The sequence below is a fragment of the Apis florea genome, unplaced genomic scaffold (assembly GCF_048593485.1).
Source record: "Apis florea isolate Af1SG1 unplaced genomic scaffold, ASM4859348v1 contig_3068_pilon, whole genome shotgun sequence".
NCBI lineage: Eukaryota > Metazoa > Arthropoda > Insecta > Hymenoptera > Apidae > Apis > Apis florea.
The window spans coordinates 1891502-1907408 of NW_028256700.1; the positions used below are offsets into that span (position 1 = coordinate 1891502).

At 28.3% G+C, this 15907-nt stretch overlaps 1 protein-coding gene across 1 annotated transcript; it reads left to right on the top strand.

The window, feature by feature from the left end:
• Positions 1–8055: 8055 nt before the first annotated feature.
• LOC100869212 (sodium/potassium-transporting ATPase subunit beta-2) lies at positions 8056–15358 on the top strand. The gene is made up of 7 exons (XM_003690904.3): positions 8056–8100; positions 8235–8830; positions 12956–13096; positions 13175–13294; positions 13362–13543; positions 13652–13925; positions 14087–15358. The coding sequence occupies exons 2-7, from the start codon at positions 8683–8685 to the stop codon at positions 14188–14190; spliced, it is 969 nt and encodes a 322-aa protein (XP_003690952.1). The 5' UTR covers positions 8056–8100; positions 8235–8682; the 3' UTR covers positions 14191–15358.
• The last annotated feature ends 549 nt before the right edge of the window (positions 15359–15907 follow it).

The window sequence follows — 15907 nt, forward strand, 5'->3', positions numbered from 1 at the left end:
TTAAAAGAGGGAAGGAATACGTTTCATCGTCGGTTAAAGACGAAAAAAAAGCAATCTTATATTTTCTTTGATTTTTCTTCTAATTGTATTTATCATATATATATATATATGTATACTAGAAAAGAAAGAGGTAAAATTTCAATTTCATTCGAATTGCTCAAACGTTTTAGGAAGGGGCGGAGGGGAAAAATGTTGAAAACGATTCGATTGTGTTACCGCCATTAATAAAAAATGTAAATAGATTAATACGAGATTCAAAGCAAAGCAAAGAGCGGAAGATGTTAAAAGAAATTTCGTTGGATTTCGATTTTCGATCGGGAAGGAGGAGCGCGCAGTGCTTGCACGGGGAGAAAACGTTTATTAAATCAGCCTAGTGATAATCGTACAACACCGTATGGAATATGTATTTATGATTATATCGTACCGCATGATAATATCTAGTGCTAGTCCACGCAATCGTATTAGTCGATAGGTTGTATCATCAGTCTAGAGATCAGAGGAATTATGTTCCGTTTCGATAGCGTCGCGAACGAGCCATCATTCGACTCGACCGATTAATAATCCCGCGATAATTTTCATCGTCGAAAATAAAATTTCCACCATGCTCTTGCGAACATCGATCATCGTACCGTTCAAACCATCCTCGTCTCACGATCTTTAGCGCCTTGTCCGATCGCCGCTTTTGTTTTCAGACGATCCTTCCTTTTTCTTTTCTTCTTTCGTTTTCTTTTCTCTTTATTACGGCGACCAATCGATGGCAATGTACTTACTACTCGAGAGAACCGAACACGAAATCGAACGTTTCTTCTTCTGATCTCCTAAGTCTTTGTGGCTTGAACATAGAAGCAGAGCTGGTTTATTCCGAGAGCTTGTTCGTTTTCCGAATTCGACAGCGTTTGCGCGATAGTCGCCGCCCCCCCCTTTTCGCATCCGTGGGATCAGTGTTGTTCACGATGTTTACGATGTTGTTTGTTTACTCGACCCGTTCGAAGGAGGCGTGCTCACGTCGTGAATTTAATCTTTTCAATCGAACGGCGTAGAAGATCCTTCATCCATTATGCCGTATAATTGTTCGCAAACGCTTGTACTCAACACGTTACACTACCAACAAACGTTGTACTGCCATTATACTGTATCCACCATTTGTTACCTTACTTACGTATACGAATCTTTTTGGATTCAGTTGCATCAATCTTAACGCACGTTGAAAACGTTCGAGATGTAGCCAATATCGATTTTTCTGATTATTGTTTTTCCTTTTTTTTTTTTTTTTCTTACTTAGAATCGTCAGACGAATCAAATCTCAAATTTTAACCGAGTCGATCGATAATCGAACTATTATTATCGAAAGAAAAATTCCCGTTAAATTCTCGATGAAAGCGTATTAAAGGGTCAATCGATCTTGATTATGCGAACAAAAAACGATAGTACAAAGGCTATAGATCAAGCGATCCGAACGGGCGGCGGCTTCGAATGTGAGCGCTGCCAAAAAATTATACCCATTATTTCGTCTTTATTTATTTATTAATTAATCGAAACGTGTTATCGTTCGATTATTATTATTATTATTATTATTATATTACAATTATTAGTATTTATCATCATCATCATTATTATAATTATTATTATTATTATTTCTCTTGCTCGTTATTATTACTATTATTATTATTATTATTATTAATAGTAGTATTAATATCATTGTCATTATTATCGTTGTAATGATTACGATTATTAACGATCACTTATTTTTGAGTCCTCGCCCGGAGCCATATTGAGATAAGAGAAAAAAAAAAAAAAAAAAAAAAAAAAAACTTAATATAGATTAATCGTCGACGACACTATTAACTTTTAAGAAAAAAAAAGAAAAAAAAAAGAAAAAAAGAAAAGGAAGGGTGAAGGGAAGAAAAAGAGGAGGGGGAGGGGAAAGAAACGGAAACAAGAATGTACGAGAAGAGAAGATGAGAAGCGAAAAACGATGATGAATTACCCGTTGACGGTATAAAGTACTATTAGAAATTATTACACTTGTATCCAGTGCACCGATCGAGAGCGATATTATATGTATGTATATTCATCATTGTGAACGAGCCGTTTCTAATAACTGAAGGACAACTGTTGTTAATGTATTGTAGATTACGTTTCACTCGCAAAAGCATGGAAAGAAAGAGAAGGGAACGAGAAAGTTGGAAGAAAGGCGGGAAAAAAAGCTTATGGTATCGAGGAAAAAAAGAAAAAAATAAGAAAAAAAAAAAAAAAAGAAATATCATGCTTAAAGTTTCTTAGTTCGCCGTTCCGAATTTCCATTTTTCGAAACGAAATTGGATCAACTTGGAAGGAGGAAGGAGGATGGAAAGCTGGTAAATATTACAAATATTATTCAAACTGGTTAACGGTCATGGCATATTTTGCTATCCTGCAGATTACAGTTTATTCTCCAGATTCTATTTGGAACATGTTTCCTGTGTGATAATTGTTAAACTCGATTAGCGCTTTAAGTATGCACGTGAGAGTATGCGTATGAGAGTAGATGAAAATTTTGAACAAGAACAAAAAAAAAAAAAAAGGGGGGGGGGGAATGTGGCGGAATTATAAGCTTTAAGATATATTTAAAGATGTATCGAATATATTATAGAATTATATACGTATATTTAATATATATATTATATACGCTACGTATGATATATATATTAATATTATATATTATATATTATATACATATACATCACATGAAGATATACACCTAAGATATTAATTACCAAAGATAATTTTATCGTAATTCCTGAATAGCCGGTAAAAATTAGTAAAAATTCGACACAGAACTCGCGAAATATCGTATGAAATGTGAACGCTAAGGGAGGGGGGGGGGGAGGGGAAGAGAGAAAAAAAAAAACAATAAGAAAATGTTATTCTAACTAAAACGATTAAATTCCCATAAGTACTTTTAAGTGTGATTCGTATATTATAACGCATATATGCATGCATACCGGTTATATTACTATTCGTTAAACGATATGTGTATTATTACGTAAACTATAAGACGTTCGAACACGTTCATCGTACGTATGTTACGTATATGCGTTTGGAATACGCTACGAATAAAGTGATTGATACGTCGATCGCACACACAGAGTGGTGGTTTACGTGACAACTTACCGTTAAGGTTATGTCGAAAATTCGATCGGGCGAACCAATATGTGTGATACTTGAAATATATTCATATATACAGTGATAACAAAAAAATGGCATGAAATTCCTACGGTTCGAGACACCGTGCCGTTGATTCTTAATTAATTGGGATTCATCTTCACGGTCCTCGCTTCCTTCCGATCAATACTCGCTTTACAAAATTGACATTTATAAGGTTATATTTCGTTGACGTTTAATAAGGTTAATAACCTGTTTAAATTCGTACGCGTGGAAATTCAAGCGATTCTTGCAACGTTGATGTATTTATTAAATTGCGGAAAGATTTGTTTCTGCTTTGATTCGAATTCAATCCGAGAAAGGAAATTAACGGATATATCGATATTCTGTAATCGTGTATCCATATACGAGTACCCGTCACACTGCATACATCTACCTTTCGTATCCTTTGCGACTTTTTATGTATAGAGAAGAGTTTAAACCAAAGATTATATTGCCACAGTGAAAAAGAAGGAAATAGTTGCGAAGAATAATACTAATAAAATAAAAGCAGAAGAATAATAACGAACGAACACTGCTCGTGGAACGCTAAGCATTATATAAGCATTCCAAAGATATGAAAAATATGAAAAATACCATAAACGCTTATGTTATGGTGCAGGAATTCCTCCTGTATCCGATCACTAAGATTTTACCGTAGACTGCGAAGACTCGAATTTAGCATATAGTGCAAAATCATTGTAAATTTTCTCGTTCCGCGATACCTATTGCTTTTGAGTCTTCGTACACCTACACTTGTTGTTGTCGATTAAAAAAAATTATGTACTTAGATCCATTGTGACGACATTGATTATTAGATGTTTAAGATATTACAGTTGATAATATATTACATATATGATCTACGCCAATATATAGCTGTCAAGAGGCCTGTCAGAGAATCATACAACGAGATGAAACGAGTAGCACGAAAGATCGTTTTAGCTCGGACGATTTATAATCCGTGAAGCTATCAACTTCTATATCGAGATACCGATATTTATTATTCCAATGATATTTGCAATTTATTTTTACGATTATCGATCAAAAAAAATAACACGATTTGGCAGCAATAAAAGGAATAGAATCAAAAAATTTTCAGGTTACTTTTATTCTTTCGTGTAATCAGATTTGCATCCAAACGGACAAGAGTAAAGATGAGTTGTGAAATTGCGAAAAAAATTTACCGCACTAATATCGAAAAAAGATAAGGTAACGTGGATAAAGTTTGATGATAATGTTTAAAACAGTATCGAATTCGAGAAATTTGTCTATCGAGAACTTTAATGTATACGAGCTTTCGATCCCATATCGTTGTGATATCACTTTTGATTTCGAAATTAGGGCTTCGATCTCGGCGACAAGATCTTTAAGCATGAATATTTGATAATAATTTAAGATGAGATGGCATGGCTGTTGATATCATTATGCTTGAAATGTGTTATGAAAAAATAAACAGAATGTATAAAAGCCCTTCATTTCGATTTTATTATTATTCTTTGAATACTACAATTACAATAAAAATTAAAGTTAATACAGGATAATATACTAGTAATTAATTAATTTAACCTTTGACGAGTTTGATTCTTTTTAATCGATATATATTTAACATTTTTATAGAGAAATTTTCCATCCATATTTAATTTACAGGCGTGGCAACTAAAGAACAGTTATATATATATATATATTAATCTATGTATAACCTTCAAAACTGATTGCATTTAAATTAACGTAATTACGATAATTGTTTATTTTTGTTATGTTAGTTATAACATATCAACGAAACTTGAATGTCATATCTGTATATACTTCTTGATAATATTCAAAAACAAGTTAAATCCAAATTTTTGAAATATTTGATTCAAATAATATTTAACTTAATACTTAAGAAATTAAATAAAGATAAGATAAATTGATTATTGTTACACATACGATACGAGATTTCATCGCTCGTATCAATTATCAAAATTATAAAATACCAAGCAATTATATACATATGATAATTAATTTTATAAAATTACAATTATTATTAAATACATAAGATTATTTAATAGTAAATCGCAATTCAATTAATTCATGCAATCGGAAGAGTATCATTCTGTATAAAATTATTAATAAACTTTATATTATGTTATTATATTGAAGTTTGATCGAAAGTACATACATATATGTATGTACAAAAGTGAATATGTATAAAATATACATATTTGTAATATATAAAAAAAAATTAATATATGGAATAAAATTTTAACTTTAAACTTAAGATTTAAACTATCAAGATAAATTAATAGATTAAACAACGAATGTAATAAAACTAATCAGATATTGAAGCATCTCTTCAACATGTAATGCAAAACAAGTAGAGACGATGAAAGCAAGTAGTGGAAAAAGGATAAAGATAGATTAAAAATATTAAAATCAGCGCCATCTTCAGAGTGCCGTAAATGAAACATAAAAAGAAAGGATAGAAAATAGTAGGAGAAAGATAGAAATACAACAAGAATTGATCATCAACGCCATCTTTCGAGTATCAAAGTTATCTCTTCAAGGAATTATCTTTCTAAAAACATTCGAGAGATGGCGTTAATCTTCAATTGACTAATTGACTTTACCATGCTTTTAAAAAGATGTAGTTCATCACCAAGAGATGGTATTAATGATCAATTCTTATCTTATCTCTATCCTTTTTCCACTATTTTCTATCCTTTCCATCTGAGTTTCATTTGCGGCACTCTGAAGATGGCGCTGATTTCAATATTTTTATTCTATCTCTGTCCTTTTCTTATTATTTGCTCTCTTATCTATACTTGCTTTTAACGTATAATTACACATGAGATAGAGAATTTCAATTGAACATATTTTCATTGTTTCTCTTTCAAAATTATAATCTATCTTGATCTTTAATGTAAAAGATATAGATATTACAATCTCAATATATTACTTTACAATATATTTCTAGAACGATGATATATATGATATATATATATAATATATGTATGACACGAGTATTCTTTATCAAAAATTACCGTTCGCTGGCAAGAATAGAATTTAAATTCTATGATATTTATTTTATTTTTTTATTTATAATTTTTATAGAAATTTAATTTCAATTTCGATCATTACTTAACCCTATTTTAAGCCGAATCGATAATGTTGAAAATGACATTAAAATGATAAAAGAATGTAGGGATTAAGAAATATTTTGGATGAGTGATGTATTTTGTAATCATATACTTTTAAATAAAATTAAAGAATAAAATTATTAATTATTTTCGATTAATTGAAATTTAATTATAAATGTGAAAAATTCAATAATCTAAAAGATGATAGTAAATAATATTACATATATATTATAATTTTATATGTATGTATGTATGTATATAATACATATTCATATTCGCGTGCATAGATGATCTGTATACATACACACATGAGCATATAAATTTCAAAAAAATATTCAAAGATTAACAATCTTCAATCAGTTGGTAAATGTTTCAGTACCATATTGTGATTTTACTTTTGGAAGAAATTCATTATAAGAGAATCAAACATTTAAGACGATTCTTTCATTTATTTTGTCAAATCCTTTTAGTCGGACGACACACGGCAATGACATTAATGTCACACGACACTGTGGACAGGATGTGGTTAATTCAGATCGGTCGTCACGTATGACTCATATTATATGCATGTGTGCGATTCATCTCAAAGTGACAAAAAGAGAGAGGAGGTAACTACCAATAGTACAGTGATGTGAATCGCATACACGAGCTGTCACTGAGCACTAAGGTCACACACACGAGGTTTGACCTTAGCCCCCAATTTGTTTCTCGACGATCAAGTCGAGGAAATCGTTTTCACAGCCTTCTTTAATACAATAGCTTCGTGACTATATTGTACAGGTGTTTTAACGGCAATTATTACAATCATTTTTTTTGATAAAAATTTCAAAAATATTTATATATAATTATAAAAATCATTAAAATAAATGAAATCAATTATTCAATTTATAACAGAAATTTTTAAATTTAACGAAAACGTAATCGTTTAAATCTGTCGTTAACATTATTTATATATAATTAAAATAAAGAGCTCAAATTTGAGCTGTGAAATCGAATTAGCAATAATCTTAAGTAAAATAATAGATGAATAATCCGGAGAGCAACCACTTATTTTTGAAAGCCAATTATATTTAAGTCTGGGAAACGAACAGCAGATCGCGCCACTAAACTTTAATTACTTTCACCGTAAATTGTGCATTAATATTCTATTTCTTTTTTCGTATTATTTAAAAAAACATATAAATATTATTCTTTTTTCTCGATAAAAATATGAAAAAATGTAATCAAATCCAAAAAAATATATTACAATTATTTTAAATAGTATCGTTTATGTTATACTGTATCCAAATATAGTTTGCCACGTTGGATAGATCTTATTAAATTCATTGCATGTATTTCTTTTAAAAGAAAAATATATAATTTTATAATAATTACGAAATATTTTTTTGCTATTGTTAAATAATATTATAACATTAATACTAATTTATATTATTTTGTGAAAAAAATTATTTTATACAATTACTCGAATTATATAAAATTAATCTCCTTTTAGATAAATTAATCAAAATCAAATTTAGATTTTTGAAATTTTCGATTTTAAAAAATGATTCTTTAAATGATCTTTTAAAATAATTTTACTGATTAAGTATTAGTCATAATTTAAAGAACAAGGGAAGTATAACATTTGTAGGTGTAATTCAAATGTCAAATTACTACCGAGCATTGAAATCTTCACATGCGTCGGTTTGAACAGCCGAAAACCTGTTCACTACTCACATAAGTATTATTCACTTCATTGTAACTTGAATATAACAGAGACAAAGAGATTGCGTATAGGCGTGGCATATGAGAGAACATAGTTTGTACCATTGTACCATTATTATAATAGTTTATGTTGTAATTTTAAATTATCTAAAAATTACTGAAATTTGAATTTTATAATATAGATTAAAAAGAGATTCGATCAATCGTAATCACACGTAATATTTCTAGGAATATTCCCATGAAATTATCGCTTGGAGCATAACACCATGAAACCAACACACTGATGACGATGGATTACACTACTATAGCATTTTATATACGTGTACAATCGACACGTCATGGCAATGGACGGTTTGATGACGATGGTGGGGGCTTAAGGAGGGGCAGAGAGAAAGAGAAAGTGGCAAGAAAATAATAGAAGAGAACGAGATGGAGAAGAAGTCTGCACGGACATAGCGTGTTCAGTCAACCTGGTGGCGCTGGACAACCAACTGTCGGCAGTGGAGAAACTGTTAGCCGACTTCGAAGAACTCACAGTTCGGTGCAGGTGTTGTCGATCGTGTTGTTTCATTTTGGATTATATACGTGCATTTGCCATATTACAATTTCGAAAATCTAAAAACGTGATTAGTGCGTAAATTTTTAATTAGAATAAAGTCTTTCACTTGGGAACACAATGGTCAGCAAGGATTCGAAAATGGTTACTCCGGAGATGGCAAATCCTTATCTTAAACCGCCGAGTATGTCAACCAGCCAGTCTTTAAAAACTTTTATTTACAATCGTGAAACTGGTGCCTTTCTAGGCAGAACAGCTAGTAGTTGGGGTAAGTTGGAATATTCGATCGATGATTAATCGAAATTTAAATCGATTATTTGCTTAACTTTGGATTAAAATCGAAACAATAATCAATAATTTAATCGATGCTTTGAGAATATTTTATTTCAATTTTATAAACGAGTTAATAAATACATACGAATGAATATACATATTTAACAAATATAAAAAATATATATTTCATAAAGTCTATAATAAATATTTTCAATAAAACAACACGTAAACAACATTGAGTCAAAAGATTTCTCTATATTTCTATATCTATAATTTTATTATTTACTTCATTATCATTATTAAATTATTAGATATTAGTAGAATATTAATTAATAAAAGTGAAAAGTGATGAAGACTTTTTAAAAATACTTTTGTATTTATGCATAAATACAATATAGTTAGTATATAATTAGTATATAATATAATTTATATTATATATTATTATATTATATATTATTATTATTATACTGATTAAACATAAAACAAAAGTATATAGTTTTATTTATATATTATATTACATATATACTTTTATTTAACTTTACAAAAAAAAAATCTGAAAGAAAAGGAAAGGAATCTAACCTATCTTGATATGAACTATTTTCTAAGTAGGTGAATAAAAATAGCAGATTGAAGAATATGAATAGTGAATTTGTATTTGTGACTACTACCTTGATCAATAGATATATATTTATTTTATGAATATAAAAAATTAAAAAATTTAGCTTGTAAAACCGTACGACGTGAATAATTGGAAATTAGAAAATTTTAATTCGAATAGAGAAAAGTGGCGTCTCTTTCGGAGATTTAAGAGTTTTAGAGAATTATTTTACTCTATGCTTATATATATAATATCTTTTTACACAAAAAAGAAATATGAAAAATGTTTGTTTTCAATAAAAAGAAATATATCTACTTAAAATTTAAATAAAATCTATACATAGTACAACTATTTACTATTCTTGACATTGAAAACTTGAGGTAATTAATTAAATTATGCATTTTGTTTTTATACATCTTTTTACATAACGTATATATATGTTTGCACGTATATATATTTTTCATCATTTTATCAGAAATAAAAAATACATGTAATATTCATAGTTTCCGTGTAAATATTTTTTCTTTATATGAATATATTAATATTGTACAATTTATGTATCTATCTATAGTATACACGCAGAGAATTTATACTATTAAAAAGGCTAACATTTTTAATGCTATGAACTTGCACATGATGAATATAAAAAGAGTTCCAATTATTTTTATCCTTCAGTTTATTTTTCTACAAATATTCAATATTAAAAATATAACTAATATCAAATAAATGATTTATAAATCTGTCTCACAAATTTTTTGACCATAAATAATATTATAATTTGTTTTTTTTTTTAATTCATAATAGTGATTCTATTAATAAAAATGATAATTTTATTATGATGATCTACTTCATATTAGTTATTCTCAATCTATCTTTTTCACTTATCTTTTTGTATATAAATATTTTATATAATCTTTATATCTATATGTTTATCTTTCTATCATTTACAAATAATAGAATATGAAGAATTTATGCCATGTTATTTATATACATCAATTATTACGTTGTTATGGCAACAATTGAAAACACACCCTATGAGAGGGTGTAGAACAACATGTAATATTAGACGTCATATTGAAAAGGAACATTATATATATGTATATTGACAATTAATATTGCTAATTTTTAATTTTTAATACAATTCCACTCATATTTATTTCAATAGTTTTCAGACGATTGTAGGCAAACTACAGAATTATATCCAGATTTTACCAATCATTCATTTTAATAACATAATTTTTATTCTTTGTTTATTACATTAATTTGAAAGTTATCCGTATACGAATATTAAATAATAAAAAAATATAAATGACTTTATCTTGATACATCAACGTGGTTGGTCTTCTTGAAAAATAATCCGTAGAATATCATGTTACGATTAGTTGAATGTGTGCGTGTGCACGCGTGCGTATGTTTTCAACTATTTCAAATATAGCAAATAGAAGACCCACAAAAATGCATAGAAAGGTAGAGAGAATCGCGAGATTACATCTTCTTTCTAGTTTAATTAGCTCAGAAGCCTATCGCAGCTTTACAATTTCTTGCAAATTGCATTCACTGTTCAAACACTATATCCCTCAATTTATCCTAACCTTAAAACTGGTTGACCATCCTTACATTGTTTCCCAATTCTTTTTAATATCAGATCTATAATACACTTTGATCGATCTTAATTAAGCAGAATGGAAAAGAAACTTGACGTTACGATGTTCGTTCAGCGTGCATATATTTATCTTTCCGATTGGTTTAGTCAAAATAATGGATAATGACAAGAAAAGAAGGAAAAGAAGGAAAAGAGAGAAAAAGACGGAAGCGCGAACCGCGGCTAATTCGCGGTGGACACAACGGTTTGCTCGGTTGAATGGCAATTGTTAAACTTCCTTTAGCGCAAACGCGTACAACGAGGTCAATTGGCGTTAAATGGAGGCATTACGGCATTATGTAACTTAGGGCCATTCCGAAGGGTACACCCACGCGACCATACATATCATAGCTTTCGTTCAGCATCTCCCGAAAATTTATAAAATTAATCCCGTAAGAATAACTTTGATAAAGTTATTCCTCTTTGCTCGACTAAATTCCATTAGTATTATTCAACAGCCTTTTCTTTTACACTGTATAATTTTTAAAAATAAATGGAATCGCATAAATAAAAAAGATAATTGAAACATTGACGTACGGATAATATATATATACAGATAATAAGATACATTATCCAGCAAATACAGATCTGTTTTAAATTTGAATCGTGTTAAGATGTAATTTTTTTTCGATAAATGTTTTTAAATGGTTTTTATATACATGTAAGTATATATATTCTCATCCTTCCGCAGAGCATATATGATATCGCGAATATCGCGTTGCGTGCATCCATAGCTGTAATACAATACAGTAGTTAACTGTCAAGATTCCGCTTATTGCCTTTCTTTCTTTGTAATACTAAAGCTAATTTGCCTGATTAATCAAAAAATTGTTTGTACGGCACAATAAAAGATTTGGAAAATTGATAGGAGAATGAAATTATTTATTCAACGTAATAGAAAATGTTTTTAACCATTTGCTGCCTACTTGTTCTCCGTTGCTCAATATTATAGGTATATCGATACGAGGGATGTTGCTAGTTTTTTTTTTGAGATTAACTACACGCATCAGGAAAATTTGTAAATTAAAAAAAGCTTACTAATATATAAAAATATTTTATACTATATCTTTAATATCTTCTTCTTCTTCTTCTTCTTCTTTTTTTTTTTTTTTTTAATTTAAAATCATTTCCAGTTTCAGTTGTATCATCGATCGTTGGTCACTTTGTATGTCCTGCGCAAAATAAAATAAGACAATTCTCTCTCTCAAAAGTAATTGCCATAATAAAAATTATTGATATAGATATTGTATTCGAAGACAGATTCCATTTATGTATGTATAATTTTTGTTACAAACAAGTTATTTGGTATATTATTAGATATTATTAGAAAAATCTGCGATACTATAAAAATGTTGGGGGTTAATCTCAATGATTTTTTATGATACGATGACGTCTGGCAGATCTAATGGAATTAATCGGCGCGTGGTGGTACGCTATGTAATATAGGTTAATTACATTAATCGCTGCCTCAATTCAAAGAAAGATTCAAGCGTGTGGTCAAGTGGAACAATTCAATTATGTACCGATTCAATGTCTCGCAAGGTCGCTTCTCGGATTCCATTCTCCGCTAAAATGACCTCTTGAGTAACAGTCTGGTAGCAAGAACTTTAACCCTTTTGCCACTATCAAATTATTATCGAATTATTAGCATTTATTTTTTTATTAGATAAGTTTAAAACGGATTTTAAGTGTAATCCTTTGCCTCCATGCGGTCAATAATGGCAATAACGAAGTTTCTACTTATTTATGAATTATAAAATTTCTCTAACTATCTCTATCCTTATCTTTACTTTCTGAATTGAAATAACAAGCTTTCATATCCTTTATTTTACGATCATTTGGAAGAGTAAATAAAGTGAAATAAATAAAATGTTTTGCAGGTAAAATAGGATTGTTCTATTTGATATTTTACGGGGTACTAGCCGCACTGGTTGCAATTTGTTTTTGGGGTTTCTTTCAAACGTTAGATCCAAGGATACCGAGATGGCAATTAGAACGTTCAATAATTGGGACAAATCCTGGTAAATTATTTATATACACATATTTTACGTATGAATAATTCACACACGAATATTCTATATTCTATTCTTTATTCGTAGGTTTGGGATTTAGACCACAACCACCATTAGAGAATGTAGAAAGTACGTTAATTTGGTACAGGGGAACTGATAGCGAGAATTTTAAATATTGGATTGATTCTCTGGAATTGTTTTTAAAAGGTAATATCGAGATTACATGAAACAATGTATGTACAATAGTTAAATAACGTCAAGATTAATTTTTCAGATTATATAACACCAGGTTCGATTCCTGGTCTTGGTGCAAATATTAATAAATGTGATTACAATCAACCACCACCTCCTGGTAAAGTCTGCGATGTTGATGTTAAAAATTGGTATCCTTGTACTAAAGAGAATAAATATAATTATCATAAATCCGCTCCGTGTATATTTCTTAAACTTAATAAGGTAATTTGATCATCTAAATAATAATATAAGTGCGAAATAATAAAAGTTTTAACATTAAGAATCTAATTAAGAATTAAGATTAATGTGTTTGTCTAAATTAATTTTTAGATATATGGTTGGAAACCAGAATTTTATAACGATACGAATTCATTACCTCAAAACATGCCGATCGATCTCAAAGAGCATATCACTGGATTAAAAAATACTTACCAGCTTGACACAATTTGGGTATCTTGTGAAGGAGAGAATCCAGCAGATCAAGAAAATATCGGACCAATCGAATATATTCCACGAAGAGGATTCCCTGGTTATTTTTATCCTTTTGAAAATTCAGAGGGTTATCTCAGTCCTTTGGTGGCTGTTCATTTCGTCCGTCCTCGCAGTAAGTGTTCAAAATAAATATGCGCGATATATGCAAAAATTAAGATCGTTTTTGAAAAAGAAATTGAATATGATAGAATATGATATGAAAGAATATGATATTTTATGAATGTTTTTGCGTAGGGGAAAAAGAATAATCTAAAAAGAAATATTTTGTTACAGCTGGAATTTTAATAAACGTAGAATGCAAGGCGTGGGCGAGAAACATAAAACATAGCCGCCATGACAAAATGGGCGTAGTCCATTTCGAATTGATGATAGATTAACATCGTTTACATACGTTTCTCTGGTCTCTCCTTTGTTAGCGTACAGAAATTCAAAGCGAATCTCATGTTTTCTGACTCTTCCACATAGCTAAATACTTTTAAAACGATTTACGAAGTCGTTAGAAATCGATGACCGCTGCCAAATGTGGAAGGAACTTTCATCAAGTACAAAGTTAAATGGATTTTTGATGTTTGTACCATTGAAAATCCGATATCTATTAAATTTCTACGTATCGAGGAAAAATATAAAATTTGAAAATTTTGTTTTACCGTTTTATATTTATATCTTATTTTATTAGATAAAAAAGAATGAAGAAAAAGAATATATTTACTTTGTATATTTATTTTATACGTGAAGGTAATCTCATTTTATTCATAATTAAAAATTGTATATTTTACAATTAAATTTTAATAATAAATTTTAATATAGACTATCGTTTTTTCTCGATACTGTAGCTGAATATAATATTTCGTATTTATATTATGTTCTCAATTGTGTAATTAACTTACAATTAATGAATGCAGAAATTTTATCCTACTTCTATAGATTCTATTTCGGTTCAAAAACTTTTGATCCTACGTTAATTTTGAATTCGAATAACGATTTTTACAAATTAGATATATATTTTATAAATAAGCGAGATCAATATTTAAAACAAATGAACAAATACAGCGTTACAAATATATTCAGATATAATTGGATAAAAAAATGATGTAAGATTTAGATATTATAATTAATTACAAATTTGGTATTTTTCTTTATTATGAAAACTCATTATATCTATTGAAAATAGATCTCTTAATAAACAAAGTAACAGAGATAATATATATCTCTTATCTTTGTATATACATTATATATATATTGCTTCTATGTAAATGTATTATAACTGTGTATACATATATTTTTATAGTTAAGACTTTCTTCTTTTAAATTATCATTTTTGTCATTTATTTAGAAGAATATTTTGAAAAGGAAAGACTTAAGAATCTCTTTTATCAATAATAATAAATTCTTTAAGAAAATTTATATCAGAAATTAAATTTTCACTATTCAATCTTAATAAATTTATTTTGTGTTTGTAATCTAAATATTGCAATTATTTTAATTGATCAGTGCATTTATTGTTCAAAATTGTAACGAGATAATAAACTATTATTATAGACATTTTTTTAATGGCAAGTTATTAACATTTATTGATATTATTTTCTGTATAGTTAATGATTTTCTTAAGTTTGTTAAATTTTTGTATAATTTCTAAAAATATTTCAAATATCTTAATTCTTTAAAAACATTATAAATGAAGATAGGAATATCATTGATGAATATATTTGTAAATATATTTTAAAATAATATATTTGTAAATATATTATACCATTATTACTATATTTTTAATATCAGATTGATACATAAAAATATACATTTCAATTATTATCGTTTCTTTTGAAATTTAAAATGAATCATATAAATCATTTTTGAAAATATTTTCCATTGAAAATTAAATTAGCATATTCAAATAAATAATTTATAGAATATAATTTATATTAATGCACGAATATTACAAAATTAAATTATATAGTTACAATGTATGTATATCAAAATTAGACAAGAAATCTAAAAATTTCTTATTTCTTAGTTTGAAAATATTTCAATTGAACTAAAAAAAATAAAATATAGAAGAAAAAAATATTAATTTTTTTATTTCTAAAACGCCTTAAA